This window comes from Sander vitreus, chromosome 2 (genome assembly GCF_031162955.1).
Source record: "Sander vitreus isolate 19-12246 chromosome 2, sanVit1, whole genome shotgun sequence".
Taxonomy (NCBI): Eukaryota; Metazoa; Chordata; class Actinopteri; order Perciformes; family Percidae; genus Sander; species Sander vitreus.
Window position 1 is genome coordinate 26,407,775 of NC_135856.1, and position 21,409 is coordinate 26,429,183.

Genomic DNA, 21,409 nt, shown 5'->3' on the forward strand with positions numbered 1-21,409 from the left:
GCTTTTACCAGTTGGATTTGCACCTAAGTGTTAACCAGTTTATATCTTTGGCACGTCTTTATATTTCATATGTTATGTTTTATATTTGTACTTACATAAAAAAACATTGCCCTTTATCTTAAAATTAAATAAATAAACACTTTCTGCTAGCTTATCGTGGGTTGAAAAATAAGTTCTTATTTTGAAGATTGTGACCGGATGTAAGAATCTTCTGTCGGGCTTGCCACTGGAGGGAGTCTGCGCTCAGGTACAGCAGCGCATCACACACGGACAGAGAGAGATCAGCAGAGGGAGAAGTATTTATAGCCTGAAGCGAGGCTGCAGCACAGAGATAAGGCTTGGGACAAAGGTAGTCAGGCAGACACACACACAGGGCTTAAGGAAAACAGGACACGTCAAAATGAAACATTTGACTTCGCTAGTTTTATTCGGGGCCGCAGTGGTCGCTCTGGTCAGCGCAGCCGGTACCGAGGGTGAGATCTCCTTCGAGTACCACCGCTATGAGGAGCTGCGGAAGGCGCTGGTGTCGGTGTGGCTGCAGTGCCCGACCATCACCCGCATCTACACCATCGGGGAGAGCTTCGAGGGCCGCGAACTGCTGGTGCTGGAGATGACCGACAACCCCGGGACGCACGAGCCTGGTCAGTTTTACGCATACAAAAAGTCTGCTACATAATGCGGTGAATGTGCACACCCCATCCCGCTTCCTTTGTTCCTGCTTTCCTTCATCGTAGGAGCCCATCACCACACGCTGTGATAACACAAACACATCACGCACTATTGCGCATAGCTGATGCTCTTACTGTATTTTATGTGAGGTTTAGGCTAATATGCAGAAACGAGCAGTGTGGGTTGATGTGTGCTGAAATGACAGCTAGAGGAGGAGCGCAGGTGTGTCGTGCCCGTGCGTTAATAACGCAGAGCGCAGCCTGCTGCATCACTTCAGAGGAATCTAGATAGATTGTGAGGATCAGCCACCCGAAGCCGCCATTTTGCTGGTTGATAAAGATCTCTTCATGTTTATCCCGAGTCGTGATGCTGAGGAAAAACATCCCGAAGGCAGTGGGTCATGCCACGGCTCATTTGGCTGCGTTTTGAATCACCGTCCCTTCCCATCAAAAGCAGATGTATCAGCAGTATTGGCTGCAACATATCAGAGAAAATAGTTCATGCATATAGCATTTCAAAGAGGAAGCATTTGACTGCATATTAAATGAAGTCCTGATAGGATTTGAACAGTTATGATGGTTCCTTAATGGAGCTGAATTGTCATGTCATGACTTCCCATTATCTCCACCACACTTCTTCAGGGCTGGTCTGCAGGCTGGAAGAAACCATAGAAGAATATATTTAAAGGGCAGTTTACACACCAACTGCAAATGTGGGCCACCCTGTTGTTTGTTGCACTGTATGTCTTCTTTTTCTAAAGTCACGTCTAAATAGAGGGACCATTACTATTTAAAGGTCCATTTAGGACATCACTTTGAAATAAATATGATGGTATGCTGTTTGTGTGATGGAAACAAACACTGAGAGCCAAATTCTCTGAAATGTTCCTTTACTTCTTCGTGTTTGTGTCTAATTTCAGTCTGGCATTAAATAACACTACATAGTATGATTCCGTTTTCTCCACCTTGATAAAGGTTGTTGGACTTTGAAATCACCAGGCACAATGATGTAAACAAGTCCAGGTCTTTATCATTCAATCCCTGACGAAGTCTGACATCTTGTACTTTATAAATACATTACAGTGTTACTAATAAACCAAACCAAACAACCAGTGCACCACCCAAATAAACTTGTGCTCAAAGTGTTAAATAAAAAGGTACACTCTGTACTCCTGATAGTGAGAGGATACTGTGTTGACACCTAGTAGAGCAATAATGCAACCTGAATGGATTAGATTAGCCTGTAGTGCATTTAACCTTAATGAATGTCTGGGTACGGATCAGTGATTCCTGTCCAACTCTCCAAACAGGAGATTTAACGTTTACATACAGCAGGAAGTGATTCATTTCATCCAAGTAATCCTGAAACAGAGCCCTCAAAAGAAAAGAAAAAAACATTGCCTGTAATTACGGTATATTTTACAGTCTAGTTTGTGGTGTTTCAACTGTATGTCTCATGCTGCATTTTTGTGTAAAGGTGTATTTTCTTCTCTGGGTGTATTTGTGTGGTCTTAACCGTTTACCGCAGCTTGTGTGTATTTAGCTGCTTGCATGGTCACAGAGTCTAATGGCCGTATATGTGCGTACTAAATAAGCCCGTAATAGTCTGGTGGGCGTGCGCAGGCATGAGTCACAGTAGCGATGTGGAGACCTTATTAATTCCAGATGACTTTCCAAGCCGCTGCTTCACCAACAGGGGCAGCACCTCTCCCCCTCCCCCCTCCCCCCTCCTCTTCTCTCCTCTCCTTCCACCTCTGCTGAGCAAAACAAGAGGAAGAATAAGGGGGGAGAAACGGTGAAGGAAACAGAGAAGAAGAGCTCCAGAGACTGACAGGGCAAAGGACAGTGAAGGAAGAAGAAGATCATGGTTTCAGTGTCAGTGGTTGAAGAGATAGTGATGAGTGTGTGTGTGTGTGTGTGTGTGTGTGTGTGTGTGTGTGTGTGTGTGTGTGTGTGTGTGTGTGTGTGTGTGTGTGTGTAAAATCTGCAAAGACCTGAAACATTTTTAAGCTTCCCCTTTTAAGTGCCCTACCAATATTTCATCTGACCCTGCAATGTATTGAAACTCCAAGGTGGAGTCGAAATAGCAGTTGCCGGGGCAACAGATCGGCTTAGTGCACTGAGCTGACTGGCAGCTCGTGGTTGGTTGGCTGGCCAGCTCCGAAGGACGCCGGTCCTGAGCTCATGCATCTGTTAGTAAGCAGCCATCTGTCAAATACTGCGGCACAGGAAGTGCCTATGGCCAAGAGTGTTAACACACCGGTTACTTACTCATATACAGTGAGTGCAGTGGACAGTATGAACAGTGGTGGGAAGTAGGCCTAACTCAAGTTACTCAAGTGCTGTTCTTAAATTATCTATAACAAATATAATCATACTTTTTGTCATATTGGCAATGGATCACATGACGTGTGTATGTGAAAGGGGACACTTGTACTGCAGTTCCCCTTAGCTCTACGGTGCTTGATAGTGTCTTTATTTTAGTTTTATGGCCTGCCAATAGCCTACTGTTTAGGTTTACTCTCACCGCTCTCATCACAGTGTTTCTATCTGCAGCAGGTAACTGTTTTCAGCTAGAAATCTCTAGCTAGTAGCGCTACCTCGCCAGCACCAAACAGCAGACACTTAGAGACAAGCTGGTGGAGAAAGTGGAACATCAAGCAGCTAAAGAGTCAGATATTTCCCTCAGGAGTTGGTGTCGAGTAGACTTAAACAGAGCTAAAAGCAGAGTGAATATTAGACTAAACACAAACACAATTGAGAGGGTCGATAACACTCTTTTCTATCTATCCATTAAAAATAGCAGCCTTTTAGCTTAGCTTAGCTTAGCGCAAAGGCTGGAAATGGGTGGAAACAGCTAGTGGAGGGCTCTGTCCAACGTAAACAAAAATCCATCTAACAGCACCTCTGATTCTCATTATTAACAGAACTGAAGTGTAAATTTGCCATTTTACAGGCGGTTATGTGGTGGACTACTTAGCCGGGCACAGTAACTTTCTGGAGTCTAAGCTGGTTGCCAGGCAACTGCTCAGTGATGAGAAATCATCCATCACATAACCCCCCATAATATAGCGAATTGTCATTTTCACACTTTTGTACAGATTAAACACACTGAAAATATAATGTGTTTATCAGTGAGCTTTAGAGGTGCTGGTTGGCTTTTTGTTTTTTGTTTTCAGCTGCTAGCTTCATATTTAGCATGCAGACATCAGAGCGGTATGCCACACTCTTGCTTTAATTTCGTGATACTTACTCGAGAATGTCTGGTATATGTTACTTTATACTTACAGATTACATTTTACATTTAAAACACATGATGAGCTTAAACATTTGAATGTCTTTTTGCAGATTACACTACTAACAGTATTCAAAGAAATTAAAAGTACACGTTCAATCATCTTTATTAAAATTCAACAATATAATATAGTGTATATACAAAGGTATTGATAGAACGGGGGGCCGTTCTGAATCATGATGTTTACTTTTTTTTAACTTTAAGTCCTTTTTGATGATAGTAATTACTATGTATGTTTACCTTAGTAAGATTTTGAATGCAGGACTTTTATGTTTTAATGTGATATTGCTACTTTGAATACTTCTCCCACCACTAAACATGGGTGACATGTTTTCTCATTAGAAGGAGGTGTTTTACTTCTTGCAGCTGGGTCATATTTAAGTGTACAAGAGCTGAAAGGGGGGGTTTCTCTCCAGTGAAATGGGCTCCGGCTAAACTCTTTTGACTCTCATGTCTGGAACTATTCAGAAGGCTTCAAGTATGATGAGAAACCCTATCTTGTAATGGGTTTGGTTTTGTCTGAAGGTGAAAAAAATCATGTCAGTAGGCCTATGAGGGACTGCTTCATCCAGTATGCTGTAGAGAGACCATCTCATGTGGGGGAGATGCTGGACTGTTTTATCAGATGACGGAGGAAGTATGTAATCCCCAGTGAGCACGCTCCCAGATGCTCAGTCAAAGTGTATAGCAGCCAGACACACTGCGGGATCTGGTTGTATCAAATGACATATTGAATGTAAAGTGAAACACTGGCAGACATGGGTTTAATATTACACATTACAATATAGGACAATAGAATATAAACCCAGTGCATTGTTTGGAAATTTTAGCTGTGAGGAGCCTCCCCAAGAAGAGATAGCAAAAACAGCTGAGAGGAAGGATGAGCCGGTGAAAAGCAGAGACAAAAAATGAAAGGAATGGTAATTGAGAAACCGGGAAATGTGTGTAAGGGTGATGAGGGAGAAGAAAAGGGATGGGAAAAAGAATGTAGAGGGAATAAGGGAGAAGCAGGAACGGAAAGAAGATGGGAGAAAGGCCAAGGCACCAGTCAGAGGTCATTTATTATACATCAGACACCAACATGCATCCTCCTCCTCTCTGCCTTCACTGTGCTCAGACTAGTACATTTCTCATTTGTGTTGCTTTCTGTTTCTTTCTTTTTTCATTTTCTTTCTTTTTCCACCATTCCTTGTATTCTCTCGATTTTATCACTATTTGCTATCTTGTAATTTGTTTTTGTGTGGTTTGCATGCTTCATATGGTGCATCTCAACATTCTGCATGATGTCACTTCATGTCATGTTGTGAATTGGCCATACAAGCAGCAGACAGCCTAAGTCCCTCCTCCTTCCACTCGCCTCAGTAGGTTTTCTTCTACTGGTTTTCTCCTATTAGTCTACCTCAAAAAGCAAAAAAATGTTGATTGGGTTTTCCATTTTCTAAACATTTTATAACACTGTTGGCATTTTACCTCACACATAACATCAGTTATTTTGTTAGCAATCAGCAACTACAGCCCCTACAAGGCTTTGAAGGTATACCAGTAGCTAGGGCTCATGGGATAGGTTGTCGGTGGATGCTCGGTGGACAAAATGGTAGTTGTTTTAGCTCTTGGCTTAAATGAAGAAGTGTTGAAATTGTACTACTATCTCTACACCAGTTAAGGTAGAATATGGACCTCAGATTTATAAACATTAGAGCTGGAAAAATTAATGGATTAATTCATTTGTCGATTCACAAATGACTAAAGAGTAACTTTTTTGACAATCCAGTAATTGTCAACTGAATCGCTTTGCGTTTTGGACTCTTTGTCAGAAAAACCAAAACATTTAAAGGCATAACCGTAGGCATTTAAAAAAAAGTTGTTATGCCTTTACACTAAACAACTTCTTTTTTTGGGGGGGGGTTTATTGGACAGGAAAGCTGAGATATGAAAGGGGAAGACATGCAGGGAAACTGTCACAGGTCAGATTTGAACCCTGGACTTACTGCATTGAGAAACAAGCCTCTGTATACATGTGCCTGCTCTACCAACTGAGCTAAACTGCCACAGCGCTAAGCTACTTCGTACACCACACAATTAATCAAGAAATGAATCAGTAGATTACTCAATCTATAAAAAAAGAACTTGTTGAGTTACAGAAGCAGGTGGAAAAGCTAGGAGAAGTTTTATCGTTTAACTTCTTATTTTTATTTTTCAGTTTTTTATTTTACCCGTGTGGTGCTCTATGTGCTGTATGTCTGTGTAATATCCAATGTCAGAGCTAACAAACTGCTTGTATATATGAGCGTGTGTACACGAGCACGAGACAGGCAGACAGAGTGAGAGTGTGTACTCAACCTCCGAGGTGATTTGTCTCCCTTAAGCACCTGCCTTGTCAGGGTTGCCACGACGACTGAGAGCACTCTAATGTGGTGCTTCCCTAATGACGTTGCAGCAGCGGTCATTATTACGTGGTCACCTAGGAGACCATATTGATCACCTGCCAGACACTTTTGATGATTCCTGACAAAGCGTAAGATGATGCGGTGGGTTTGTCAGCCTCAGATGTATTACATCGGCCTGCGGAGAGTGGAAAGTTTATGTGAGGAGCTGTGCCCCATCAGACTTTCACACAGATTCTGTAGATCTCCACCGCTCTCTCATGTGTTTTCACATGCAGACTGATCTCATGAAGTGGCGTATGTATGACACGTCAATTATTTGCGTGTTATCAAGACGCATACTCGCTTTTTGGCTTAATGCCGTTTGGCCTCCATTGACTTACATTAGCTTGCGATTGTGTGTGAATGTACGCCGTAGCGAGTAGTATGAAAGTGCATAGGGAGGTTGGTAGATGGCTAAGGCACAGGACTTTCACCCACGAGACTGGGGATTGTGTCCCGCGTGTCACGTTTCCTTCGTTTCCCGTGTGTCACGTTTCCTAAACTCAACTGTCGCTTTCTTCTTTTCCTAAACTCAACCCGTCCGCTGTATACGGCGCTCAAAATGCGTACAAATAACACGCCACTTGGCTTTAGAAAGTGGCACGTAGGGCCCCAGATAGCTCAGTTGGTAGCGTGGGCCCCCATATATAGAGGTTTACTCCTCGACGCAGTGGGCAGGGGTTCGACTCCGACCTGCGGTCCTTTGCTGCATGTCATTACCCCCTCTCTCTCCCCTTTCATTTCTTCAGCTGTCCTGTCATTAAAGGCCTAAAAATGCCCTAAAAATAAGAAAAGAAAGTGGCGTGAATGTTTACGCGATAACACGCCACTTGTAGAAAGTGGTGTGTATGTTTACGTGATAACACGCCAAGTGGCGTGTATGTTTACGTCTGCTGACATACACGCGGACAGCTGAAAATGCGTAGAGATAACTCGACACTTGGCTTAAGAAAGTGGGCGTGTATGTTTACGCGAAGTCATGATGTCATGTTGTCACATCACCTCAGACTCAGACACACACGTGCTCGCACACGCGCACACCTACCTCATCTTGCTGTGCAATCATCATGGGCACAAGTTTGCACTTTGCATTTCTGTATTTATTGTACTTATTGTTATTTATTAGTATGTGGACTTGTTTTATCTGCTGTGTCTTTTTGTAAATTATGAGTGTTTTTTTACTGACCGAGTGATCCGCACAAGTATTCCGATGCGCCTGTACGTTGTACTTGAGCAAATGGCAAAAATAAAAAACCCTTGACCCCCTTGACATGTGAAATTTATACAAACCCAGGAAAAGGAGCGGTTGCCTACACCCTGAATATCGCACGCTCTCAAATATGAAACAATGCAACCCTCCACCTTCAAGTTCTTCAAGCAAACATACATGTGTACTAAAAGCAGGACATTTATAGGCTACTAAAGCGGAAACAATGAATCAGTTGATTAGTTGAGTGATCAAACACAGTTTTGATAATTAATAAAGCATTACTGTAAAATATTTTTTCAAACAAAAATCATTCTCCAGCTTCTGGATTGTGAAGATTTGCTATTTTTCTCTGTTTTATATTATTGCAAACTGAATATATTTGGGTTTTGGACTGTCAAATTGTTGGACAAAAGACTTTTTAAGACAACGCTCTCTGAGCTCTGAGAAACTGTGTGAACTGTTATTTTCTCAATGCACTTACATTTTATGGACGAAACAAGTCCAGTTGTTAGTTGCAGCCAAAAAATGACAGCTCCTCCTACAATTTGGACAACATAACCCCATCAAATATTCGCCCAAAGAAGATCCTTGAAGGTCAAAATACTGCATCCTTGAATCTTTGGAAGCTTGCAATAATTAGTGTGCAGACTACCATCCTTTGTCTTTGTACGCTGCAGGTTTCCCGTGCCTGTACTCAATTTGGGTTGAATGTGTGCACACTGTCCATCTTTTTTGTTTTAAATGTACAAACACTACCATTTGTGTGCATTAACCGCGTATGAAATGTTTTACATGAAATGAGTTCAGTTTGTTTCTTTCTTAAACGCAAATGGGGAAATTGTTATTACATCAAAAGTGAACTGTCCAAAAACCACATGTGCCGATATGTGAGGTTATAACATGTGAAATGGAGTTTCTCACGTAACAGAAATCATGTCGATTCGGTGAGTCTGTGCGCGTTGTTTTGTTTTGTGTTTTAACTTTGTTTTTTGCGATGGTACCCGGATCTCTTTCTCCAGAGAAGAGCTCTTGAACATCAGGGGAACAACGCCAGAGGATTTATTTTGCACCTACAACACCAAAACAAATTCCTTGTATGTGTAAAAAACGTACTTGGCAATAAAGCTTTTCTGATTCTGATTCTGATGTGCACTATTTCTTTTCCTTTGAGTGTGAGGATATGTTTCCGCACAAGAGAATAAAAGCTCAGCGAGGTACAGGCAGTTTGACACAGAAGAGGAATGAATTGAGAAAAAAGGCAGAAGACGACACATTCGGCTCCAGAAGGAAAATTACATTTGATTTGTTCCCCTATACACAGTGACGCGCCTTTGTGCAAAAACAAACCCTCTGGTCAAAAATGTGTGTGTTTATGTGTGATTGAAAGAGTAAACAGAGCTGTTAAATAATTGTGAGTTAGCAAAAAATGAAAATTAATTATATTAATACAAAAGGACGTATGCATGTGTTGGAGAAAGGAAAGGTCTCCAGATACTGAGCATCTGTGTAATAGCTTGAATCATAGTAATTCATTTTGGCAGAGTCCAACTTCAAAGTATTTGTGTGTGTGTGTGTGTGTGTGTGTGTGTGTGTGTGTGAGTGCATGTGTTTGACAGCTCTGTAAGGCCTCTGACGCCTGTAAAAACCATACACCAACGTCAGAACAGAAAGAGTTAATTGTAGTCTTGAAATCATTAGAGCAACCAGATTCAAGTGTTTAAAAATAACCTGACTACCAGATGTGTGCTGGGCGGTTTGTGTGTGTGTGTGTGTGTGTGTGTGTGTGTGTGTGTGTGTGTGTGTGTATAGCCACTGGGATACATCAAACACTCAAAGAAAAACGCTTAAATGGATCAAAAGCATGCAAATGTGAAAATATTTACACACATGTGCACTTGCATCTTAAAAGCATTTTTTTTTTTTATGGAGGCAACACATTTAATTTAATGATTTGAAAAGTTTAAATAGGCGAAAAAGAAAATTGTTAAATCAGAGTAGAGGTAAAAAAAAACAACAGAAAAACAAAGTAAACACACACAAAAAGCCCCTCCATTAAAATTTGGCTTCAAAAACACAAACAGACACACACACCCCCCCCTCACCATCTGCTACTCTTGGGTTACATTTCATAACTTGTAACTGATCTGAACAAAAGACATTTTTTTCATTCCTCAGCGCTTGGAGAAGTTTCTTTCTTCCCGTATACAGCCACAAAAAGCCACTATTCTCTGGTTTGTAGTTAATCAAAAGAGTGTGCATTGTACACTGTAGCTCATACTTTGTCATACTCTTGTTATAGGGCTTTGGCTCCTTAGTAGAACTTCCCTCATGCTAATGTGCATGTGTTAGCATTTGCATGCATAAAGAGAAGTAACGGCTAATTAGTTTATCAAACAGATGGTTAGCACCCTGGTCATTAAAACACAGTTTGACCGGGGCGGCCTCTGGCTCGCCCAGTAAGAGCGTTCGCCCCATGTTGGCTGAGTCCTGCAGCGGCGCAGGGGTCAAATCCAACCTGCTGCCCTTTGCTGCGTGTCATTCCCCATGTCTGTCCCACTTTCTAATAAAGGGAAAAAGGCCCAAAAAATAATCTCTAAAAAAAACAATAAAAAAAAACAGAGTTTGACTGAGCATGCTTTGCGTAATAAATAGCTCTCAAATATAAAAAACAATGTCTACTATGATAAACAAAAGCAAAGGAGGTAAAGGATCTGTAATATTTGTATGCCAGCACATTCAGAAAGCATCAGCCGAAGTGGTGTAAGATTGAAATGATAAGTTGATTAATCGACAACAATTTACAGTTGTAACAGTAATTTACCAAGAAAAAAATGACAAATAATCTCTGATTCCAGCATTTCAAATGTAAATATTTGCTGCTTTTTCCTGTTTTATATCTTATCTCGACTCACTGATTACAAGCTTTAAATGTCGCAAAAAATCCCTAATTTTGTAACATCATGTCTTGGAGTCAAACTCTTTGTGATGTAGTCGCATCTGACCCCAGACCTGTCACTCCAGCTAGATTCAGGCAGAACAATCTGTGACAGCGTCACTCGATAAGTGAGTCATTGTCTCTTGGTCATTATTGTCCAAATGGAGTTTAAATCTGTTTAACCTTTCAGCTGAGTCAGTGTGTTTGTCACAGCTGGAGTGTGAGGATCCAGTGTTGTAGTCTAATGGTGTGTGTGTGTGTGTGTGTGTGTGTGTGTGTGTGTGTGTGTGTGTGTGTGTGTGTGTGTCTGTCCAGGGTCACCTCCCTACCAAATGACAATGCTTATCAGTGGCCTTCTCTTATGTCTATTGTGATGTTTTTGTGATATTTCCAATTGTGATTACGTGTCAGTTTTGTTATGCAAAGTTAAGTATGAATTGGTTTCAGCTGGTAAAAAGGTGCATTCATTGTCAACCTTGTGAAAATCCTTGTTCTTTGTAAAATGTTCCTGTTTGTCTCATTCCAATTTAGTTCAGCCTTTTGCTCTGAGCTGTAAAGACGCTGTACAAAATGTAGAATTAAAGCTCTGTCTGTGTCCCACTAACAGAGCAAGTGTCTTTTTCCTCCCTGCAGGTGAGCCTGAGTTTAAGTACATCGCCAACATGCACGGCAATGAGGCTGTGGGCAGAGAGCTGCTCATCTACCTGGCTCAGTACCTGTGCAACCAGTACCAGCAAGGCAACGAGACCGTCATCGACCTCGTCCACAACACCCGCATCCACTTCATGCCCTCCATGAACCCAGACGGCTTTGAGAAGGCCGCTTCACAGGTGATGAACACGGCAAGACAAAAACACACTGCATAATTAAAGACACTGTCTCACTCCTATGTATATTTAAACATCATCCCGTTTCCTGCTCAGCCTGGAGAGATTAAGGACTGGTTTGTCGGTCGCAGTAACGCACAGGGGGTGGATCTGAACCGTAACTTCCCTGATCTGGACCGAATCATCTACATCAACGAGCGGGAGGGTGGAGCCAATAACCACCTGTTGCAGAACATGAAGAAGGCTGTGGATGAAAACACCAAGGTACGCAAACAGATACACATATGCAGACAGTATAAGTGATTGAAGGACAAAGTCGCTCGTAGTGATGAACATACAGAGAATTATCACCTAAATCTGCAGCTCCCCTTGACTTATTATTGTTTAGCTGTCTGGCCTATAACATAACTGTTTTGGTTCTCTCTCACCGCTCTCATAGTGTCGTTTTCGACTGCAGCAGACAACTGTTTTCAGTGAAAAAGCAACCAAAAAAACCCACCGTACAGTACACTACCTGCTTAGCACCAAACAGCAGACAGAAACAGTTAGCAAATAGTGGAGCATTTAGCAGCTAAAAAAGCCAGATATTTCCCTCAGGAGTTTGTGGAGACCAAAAACTGAGCTAAAAGCATAGGCTAAAAGAGATAATAAGTGATGATATTTCAGTGTTGTGTTGTTTCTGCTGCCCCCAAGTGGCCAAAAAAAGAAAAGAAAGTACGTGCAAAAATGATTGCAGATACTACAGAACCCAAATCCAGGGTCGAAACGTGGCCTTTATAATAAATATGTTGCGGACATTACATTTTTTCACTTTAGTATTTTTCATTTGTGCTGCACCTGCCAGAAGGTGGGATGTGCACACAATTACTTTTATAAACAGATGATGTAGGATCAATAAGAAAAATATAGAATATCACCAGACTTATCTTTTAATGCTTTAAAAGACATATATTGTGTGTAGGTTGGAAGTGCTGATATTTTAGATCCAGAAATTCCTCTTTGACTTGTTTGCAGGTACAGTATGTATTTTAAAGTATTAGTAATTTTGCCTTTGCAGCTGGCTCCAGAGACCAAGGCAGTGATCCACTGGATCATGGATATCCCCTTCGTCCTCTCAGCTAACCTGCATGGAGGAGATGTGGTGGCCAACTACCCATATGATGAAACCCGCACTGGTACATAAACACATATGTGGACGCACAATCTCAAACACATCCCTTGTTTTTTCTGTTTGGGTTGCTAAGTTGTGTATAACATGTTTCCACTGATTTAATGAGACAAATACTTGACCTATAAATGAAACAACAAACATTCATTTTTACTTCAGAATGTTGTAATCCTAATTGAAATCAGATGGAAATTGTTTCCTTCCAAGGCTTCCTGGGAATTATTACTCAAGGTAAAACAAAATGTGTTTGCGCAGGCACACATTTCATGTGTTGCAGATGCAGGTTCTCAATGAACTAATACTTTATCACAGGCGCTGTCTAAACATTGTGCACTTTGTTCCCTTCCCTCTCGTTCCTCTTCTAAGGCTCTACCCATGAGTACAGTTCCAGTCCGGATGATGTGATGTTCAAGTCTCTGGCAAGGGCCTACTCCATATACAACCCAGTCATGTCCGACCCTAACCGAGCTCCCTGCCGTAAGAACGATGATGACTCCAGCTTCAAAGATGGCATCACTAACGGAGGGGCCTGGTACAGCGTGCCAGGAGGTAAGAGACAACAAGCACCCAAACATGTGTGTGTAGTCTGGTGATTTGTAGGTAAAGAGACGCCTGGGATTACAGGCTAAAACTGGGCTAGATTTGGTTGAGGCTGATATTAAAATTGATATGATTGATTATTGATTTGAGAGTTACTGTACATAAACTAGGACACTATGGGATGCTCTGGTTGCCAAGGGGTTTAATACCCTGACAATGCAATCGCGACGTCCTCTGTTTGAATCTGTCTGGGGACCCTTTTTTGCATGTCACCCCCATCCCTTTCTCTTTGCTTGATTTCCTGTTAACTCTCTACTGTACACTATCTACAAATCAATTTACATGAAAACATGAACATCTTTGATAAGGATCCTGTTTCATACAAAAGAAGATATGCATTTATGGGGACGTTTTACAATTGAAAAATAAGTATGCCAGTGCTCTCTAGGGTACAAGTTAAGCAATGGCAACACTTTCCAAATTACCACAAACATTTTTTTGGCATTTCTGTTCTGCAAAATTTTACTTATCATTCAGCATTTGCAACAATACGGATATATCGGTGTGTATATAAGCTCAAATCAGCTGCTGGTGTATTGGACTGGCCAGGCTCTATTTAAAATGTTATAGACTAACGTGTCTAAAGTACTTTTTACCTAAATCTAGCCCATTGTAACCCTATAAGCTGACCGAAAATCACAAAACCAGACTTACTGGACTTGTATTTCAATTAGAAATGTCTAACTGTGTATCTTCACTACTGTCCTAGGCAACAGCTCTACTTCACGCCACTTTCTCTCATTAATACCAGTATCGCTTTCTTTCTCCTCCTTTTTTTAATTAACTGACCCATTACAGGAATGCAGGATTTCAACTACCTCAGCAGCAATTGTTTTGAGATCACTCTGGAGCTCAGCTGTGACAAATTCCCCAATGAGGACACACTCAAGTCCTACTGGGAGCAGAACCGCAACTCACTGGTCAACTACATTGAGCAGGTAGGCAATACCACCCGGACTGTAAATATGTTTCAAACATGTCTAGTTTGACTGGTAAATGGAATGTAGTTTTGAATCTGGCTTTAATAATTCTTTAAGGTCTTTCCAAATTACCATTTGAAACATCAAAGAAATCTAAATAAAGATGATCTATCTCAAGGTTCAAGGTTCTTTATTAGTCTTGTGCATAACAATAACAGAAGTAGTCATTGGCAGTGAAAATCTTAGGCCTCAGAAATATAATCGTGATTATGATTTTGGCTCCCAATGATCACAAAAACGGAATAATTGAGAAAAACAATTTAGCTCATTACATTTTGCAAGTAAACTATTTATTTTCTCTTGTGTTCTGAATGAAAAAAATAAAGTTTAAATATGAAAAGTATCAAGGCAAATTTCACAGTCATCGTGATTATATTTTTTTCCATAATCGAGCAGCCCTAGCCTCAGGCACTTCCAACAATGCTCATTACTTTAAATAATTACAAAGAAAAGCAAAATCTGAATCTAAGGAAAAAAGTGAAAGTTAAGATATACTGTAGGTAATAATATAACAACTTGTGAGTGTGACTATTCAAAAAAAAAACTCAAGATGCATTTTCTGATTTGACACCTTTATGGTCAAGTTATGATTATGTTAAGGTTGGGGGAAGATTACCTTCATGGTAAAAAGAAACCAGCGTTGAGAGTTGGTAGGTGTCAAAGTCACATCCACCCTTACCTTAGACAACATAACACCACTTGCAAACATTGGTTGTGGTGAAAGTTGCTGTAGTTCTCTCTCTATTCCCAGGATCCACATTTTTGAACAGTTGGGTAAAGGATCTAAAATTTCTTTGTTATTTATTTGTTTCTCTTTGTTTTTTTTCTCTCTTTCCTTGAACCAAAACTTGATTATGCCTTTTTGTGTGTGTGTGTGTGTGTGTGTGTGTGTGTGTGTGTGTGTGTGTGTGTATGTGTGTGTGTTTGTAGGTTCACCGGGGTGTAAAGGGCTTTGTGCGTGACCTCCAGGGAAACCCCATTTCCAATGCCAGTATTTCTGTGGAGGGCATTGACCATGACATCACCACAGGTATCAGCATCCAGTGCAAATTCACACAATCCCGACAACCATACCCCATTGACATGAGCTGTAATGGGATGTGAGAAATGTAGTCTTGCATTGCCAGACCTATCTCCACAGCGCTGTGTCAGCACTGCAGTATGATGTGGCTAGACCACCTATCTATTCTCGGATAGGGGAAGAAAACACTCTGGCTTATTTGTATTTTAAACCAGTCACACCTCTCTAAGTGCTGACAGAGATAGCGAGAGGGAGGAACATCTGGCACTTGAGAAATGCGGTGTAGGGGGTAAAATATATGATATAATCAAATCCATGTATATGGACAACAAATGCGCTGTGAAAATTGATAACAGCAGAACAGAATACTTCACTCAGGGGCGTGGGGTGAGACAGGGCTGTAGCTTGAGTCCTACCCTGTTCAATATCTATATCAATGAGTTAGCGGTGTTACTGGAACAATCTACAGCTCCTGGACTCCCCCTCAACAATACGGAAGTTAAATTCCTGCTCTTTGCAGATGACCTGGTGCTGCTCTCGCCCTCCAAACAAGGGCTACAGCAGCACCTGGACCTGCTAGAGCACTTCTGTCAGAACTGGGCCCTGACAGTTAATTTGGCAAAAACCAAGATTGTAATCTTCCAAAAGAAAGCCAGATCCCAGGCAACCAGACACCTTTTCACTCTAGGAAACACGGTCCTAGAACATTCACAATGTTACGACTACCTAGGCCTGAAACTCAGTGCCTCAGGAAGCTTTGACCTTGCAGTGAATGCGCTAAAAGAGAAAGCTTGTAGAGCTCTCTATGCCATCAAAAGGAATTTTAGTAAAATACAAATTCCAATCAAGATCTGGTGCAAAATCTTTGACAGTGTCATCATGCCAATTGCACTGTATGGATCAGTAAGCTCGACTACACTAGATGGGATAAACACCCCATAGAATCCCTGCATGCAGAATTTATTAGAGATATTCTCAGGGTCCAAAGGAAAACACCCACAAATGCATGCAGGGCAGAATTAGGCTGATTCCCATTGGCTTTAAACGTACAAAAAAGATTGTTAAAATTCTGGATACATCTGAAATCCAGTGCAGAAAATACCATAAAGTTTCAAGCAATCAAAACCCAAGAGGTCAGCCCTGAAACCAGTCCCCACTGTCAGCTGGTTTTGAAGTTAACTAACACACTAACCCATCAACCTCAGACCAGCACTGCTTTCCAAAATCAGATAAAAGTCAAACAAATTATGAATCAAAGTAAGAAGAAATACCTGGAACATTGGGATGATCAAACAAAATCACAATCCAAATTAGAATGCTACTTGTCACTAAAAAGAGATTATGAATTGGCAGAGTACCTCTCCACCGTCAGAGAAACCAAGCAGAGACAGATTCTTACCAAGTACAGGCTCAGTGACCACAGCCTCGCCGTAGAGAAAGGCCGCTACAAACAAGCATGGCTTCCAAGAGAGCAGCGGATCTGTGGTCACTGTACGACTGGCGAAGTTGAGACAGAGATGCACTTTCTCCTATACTGTCCAAAGTTTGAACAGATAAGAAAAGGATATTTTCTACAATTTTCAAACAAAATTCCAAATTTTAGCTCCCTTAGTGACTCTGTTAAACTGGCCCACCTGCTAGGAGAAGGACTGACTGCTCTGCTGGCTGCCAAATACGTTGCAGCTTGTCATGACATGAGGAACAGTGAGTCGGACACCTTGCCACAATGCCCGACCTAATGTCTGTATTAATCCAATGTATTGTAATGCATAGACTGTCATATATATATATATATATATATATATATATATATATATATATGTATGTATATATATATATATATATATATATATATATGTATATATATATATATATATATATGTATATATATATATATATATATGTGTGTGTGTGTGTGTGTGTGTGTGTGTGTGTGGGTGTGTGGGTGTGGGTGTGTAGGAGAGAAAGAAAGTGAGTGTGAGAATTTTTCATGTTACTGTTTCCCTTAATGCTGTCAATGTTTATAATTGTTACTGTGTTATGCTGTTCTGCTTGTGCTTTGGCAACACTGTACCTACAGTCATGCTAATAAAGCAACCTTGAATTGAATTGAATTGATAAGCGGATGTCAGGCTTTATCCCAGCAAGGTACATCCATTGAGCCAGACTATGAGAAATGTAATGGTAAGGTCTTATAATGCCATCTGGTGGACAAGGCTGGTACTGCACCATTTTTTTCAGCAGCTGGTTTTTATTTGCACTTGCTCATCATTCAGTGATAGTAACAGGAACTCAAAACACTTTATGTTGTAAGGATCTGTTGGATGTTCCGTTTGTTTCTTATTTACATGTATTAATGAGAAAATGTGTATTTTGTAGCCAAAGATGGAGACTATTGGCGCCTCCTGGCTCCAGGAAACTACAAAGTAGCAGCCTCTGCCCCAGGATACCTGACTGTGATAAAGAAGGTGGCAGTTCCCTACAGCCCTGCTACCAGGGTAAGACTCACAGACAAATTAACCCAACAAAATCTGCCTCACATTCACTTTGTGCTCACTTCATGTTTCCAGAAGGGTAGTTTACATCCTGTACAAATAGCATTTTTGGTTCAGTCTCAGGCAAACTGCAGATTTATTGTAAATATTCTAATATTAGAGCGTGTGAGTAAGAAATCAGTATAATGAATGAGGAATATTTAAGGCATTGAGGAATATTTGGAAAACTTTAACTTGATCTGAATAACTTGATATTCAGGCACCTCCAGCTTAGAATATACTGTATATTTGACTGATGCTTGCACTGTCAAAATCATTTTTACAAATGGCAAATAAAGCCTTTGAAAACCTGCAAGTAAGTGTCTGGTTAGAATCTGATGCCTCATTTACACCTTGTTCATTATAAACAGTTTATATCCGGAGAGCACCCACGAAGAACAGAATAAAATTTGATCCTTTGAAGGTTCTCAACCTTTTTGGTTTGTGACTGTTTAAAACAAAGCAATACATATTTAAGAACACTTCGTTTTATAACCCTATATTGTCAACAAATCCCACGAAAAGACCAAACTTATAATGAATGTATCATGCTAATAAGTCTTGCCTGTGTAGTTAAAGAGTTATATAGCTTATTCCTAGACCTCATTGTTGTCCAAAACTATTAAAACCACATCAGTGAGCCACACATTTGCACTGGGTACAACTTTGTGTATTTTATCGGAAATACTCACCAAAGCAACACGTGTGTATTACTGTACTTATTTGTGACCCGTATTAAAGGGGCGCTATGCAGTTCTCGCAGGTTTCTCTATAGAGCTCCCCCTACAGCTTTGGAATAGATGTTTGGCAGCTCCTATGTTTACTCATGTCGGACTCCTCACTCGGTCAGTCTTCCGTTTCCTCTTTCTCTGTTCCTCCGACAATGCTTTCCTAGCTTTCTGCTTCTTTTTTGCCGGCTCAGCCATGACGATGGTGTGAAAAACTCCATCGCTACCTTGTTAGCCAGTTCCTGAATGGGCGTATGTGTGCAGTGCCGTGAAGCAATTTGTTACACTGCGAGACCTGATATCACGCGATACTTCCTGACGCTGAGGCCGGCGGCTCGCCGGCCCAAAGTTGCAAGGGTGGTTTTTCAGCTCACAGGCGCTAGAGGGGAGTGGGATAACCACCATTCAACTTGAAAAAAGTCATATAACCATTCCAATGACTCCGAAGCTGTTCAGTTAAGGTAAATTAAGCTAAAAAAAACCTGCATAGTTCCCCTTTAAAAAGCTATGTCTTAGGAATGACTTTAGTTTGGTGCTGAGAGCCACACATGTATTGAGTATTGAGAGACTAACACATTGGTCGTTTTGGTCTTTTCATGGAATTTGGTAATAATTAGAAAAATATAGAATAAGAACAGCCTTATTATTCAAGCCCTCCAGCATGAGTCTTAGTTTGTTAACGCCTGAAAATTGGAAAAAGTCTGTCTTTGGTGGGATGTCTAGAAATGAAGCTCTGTAAAAAAGAAAAGTTGAAAAAAGGTGACTCTACTGCATCTTTAACTTCTTCACGTCTTCTCTGTCTCCATGTTGCTCTCTCTCCGTCTCAGGTGGACTTTGAGCTGGAGTCTCTAATGGAGAGAAAGGAGGAGGAGCGGGAGGAGCTGATGGACTGGTGGAAGATGATGTCGGAGACACTGAACTTCTAAAGCGTTTGTCTTGCTGATAATCGGACCGTCCGCACATCGATGTAATATATTCAACATTCTGTGTGCCCGTCCACTCTAAAAAAAAGAATATATTGTCTCTTTATTTGTTTTGTTCTCTTTCGATCATTATTTTAATTGATTATTACTGTTTATTAATGTAATGGTTTGCCTCATACTCCTGTAGGGTATCCTGCAGACAGAAACATATACTGACGGATGCAGGAGGAATTTACAGGTAGTTTGAGGACAGTGAGATCGGTGTTGATTTCTGTGGTATTGTGTTTTTTATCGTACACGTGATTTGGTAACCATGGCACCCATCTATATAACCAATGAGTGACTGTGTAATTATGTATGTAAAAGAGCTTTTTACATCATTACCACATGGCTCTGTCCAAAATAATTCATACTTTTTTCCTGTTTTAATTGTCTCCGTTTCTCCAGTAAATATGCACAAATGCAACACAAAAAACACCCTTTCGATTTGCATACACACACACACACACACACACACACACACACACACACACACACACACACACACACACACACACACACACTCTCTGTTTCTTTCCCTGTAATATAAAAATACAATGCTATGGTTTTAAAATATGGGACATTAACACTGTAAAATCACTGCAAACATATTGCAAACAATCTATACAGACAAGCCCATTTCTCTGTATGTAATTGATGTTGAGATTTTTTTTTCTAAACTGACAGCAGCACAGCTTTGTTTTTAGCACAAGATGAATGGTTATAATAGCCTATATACTGTATTTATGAACTATAGGTATAGCAAGAAATGTGTGGTTTTTGTTACTACATAAAAATAGAAAACAAGGCCATAACACCTATAAATCTGCCCACCTTAGTCTATCCAAAGCCATTCCTTTGTATGTTTACTACACAGGAAATACTGTGGTCCATGAGGAACTGTGGTACATGTACAAGTTGTTTTTTCAAGAATAAATTAACACTAATCTTGTTTAAATGATGTATGGATGCAATTCATTTGGTTCGAGACCGCAGAAAGAATATATTGAATGTATATCTATAGAAAAAGTTACAAATGTAAAGAATGAACTGATCAATAAAACTCCCCTCTTTATGTTGTCAAACTGCAGTCTTGTCGCCTTTGTTTTAGCTCACTCGCGTGGAAGTATTTACGGACAGAAACTGGGGTTGTCCTACGTGCATTAATTGATGCAATGGACTTCTCAATGAGCAGTGTACACTAGTTGGTGGTTAGATCCTGTTAGTCCCTCAGCACTTAAAAACACCCGCTCTTCCCTCACTAGTACTTATACAGGGACTTAACATTTGTTAATGTTAAATTAATCTGAATTTGAGAGAACATTTATTGCTTGCAAGGAAACATATATAATTGAAATGGGTTTAGTTGGTGCCCCCTACAGTTACAGTAATACGGTATGAAGTACAGTACAATGAAATATTTAGGATCCTTCCTTTAGGTTTATTGCTGTCTTGGGTGGGAATAAAATAACATTTAATCAACCACAAGGATTTTAAAGTACCTGGCTTGTAGGAGCGAATGAAAAATGAATTCTTATGAATTTAAAGGACAGTGGTGGCCTAAAGGTTAAAAAAGCGAGCTTGTAACTGGGAGGTTGTCGGTTTAATCCCCAGACCGACCAGATAAAATCTGGGTGGGGAAAGAGAAGCACTTATTCCTCCCCTCATTACCACCACTGAGGTGCCCTTGAGCAAGGCCTTTAACCCCAACTGTTCCAGTGGAGCTGCTCAGTGGCCAGCAAGTCAGACTGTGGTGTGAATATGACAGGTTGTTGTTGCAAATGAGAATTTGTTCTTAAATTGACTTACCTAGATAAATAAAGGTTAAATTAAAAGGGATAGGTAATAGTTTTTAACATTTCAAATATGTTTCCTTACAAAATGTCTCTAATTAAGATAAGATAAGATAATATAAGATAAGATAAAATAAGCCTTAATTGATCTCCAGATGGGAATTATGTACGTTCTATTTCTGGACGCTAGGGGGCCAAATAACCACTACACAGGTACACACTGAAACACCGGTTTGATAAAGTTGTTATGGCTAACACGGCT

At 40.6% G+C, this 21,409-nt stretch overlaps 1 protein-coding gene across 1 annotated transcript; it reads left to right on the plus strand.

Annotated features, from left to right (window-relative positions):
• Positions 1–249: 249 nt before the first annotated feature.
• cpe (carboxypeptidase E) lies at positions 250–20,439 on the plus strand. The gene is made up of 9 exons (XM_078263164.1): positions 250–641; positions 11,168–11,364; positions 11,458–11,625; positions 12,419–12,536; positions 12,896–13,078; positions 13,928–14,067; positions 15,040–15,139; positions 17,510–17,628; positions 19,220–20,439. The coding sequence occupies exons 1-9, from the start codon at positions 401–403 to the stop codon at positions 19,316–19,318; spliced, it is 1,365 nt and encodes a 454-aa protein (XP_078119290.1). The 5' UTR covers positions 250–400; the 3' UTR covers positions 19,319–20,439.
• The last annotated feature ends 970 nt before the right edge of the window (positions 20,440–21,409 follow it).

What these genes read in the sequence shown, in the direction of transcription:
- cpe (XM_078263164.1), top strand. Translation starts at nt 401, where the DNA reads ATGAAACATTTGACTTCGCTAGTTTTATTCGGGGCCGCAGTGGTCGCT. An exon ending in TGGTCAACTACATTGAGCAG is followed by an intron (nt 14,068 to 15,039) that starts GTAGGCAATACC and finishes GTGTGTTTGTAG; the next exon opens with GTTCACCGGGGTGTAAAGGG. An exon ending in TGACCATGACATCACCACAG is followed by an intron (nt 15,140 to 17,509) that starts GTATCAGCATCC and finishes TGTATTTTGTAG; the next exon opens with CCAAAGATGGAGACTATTGG.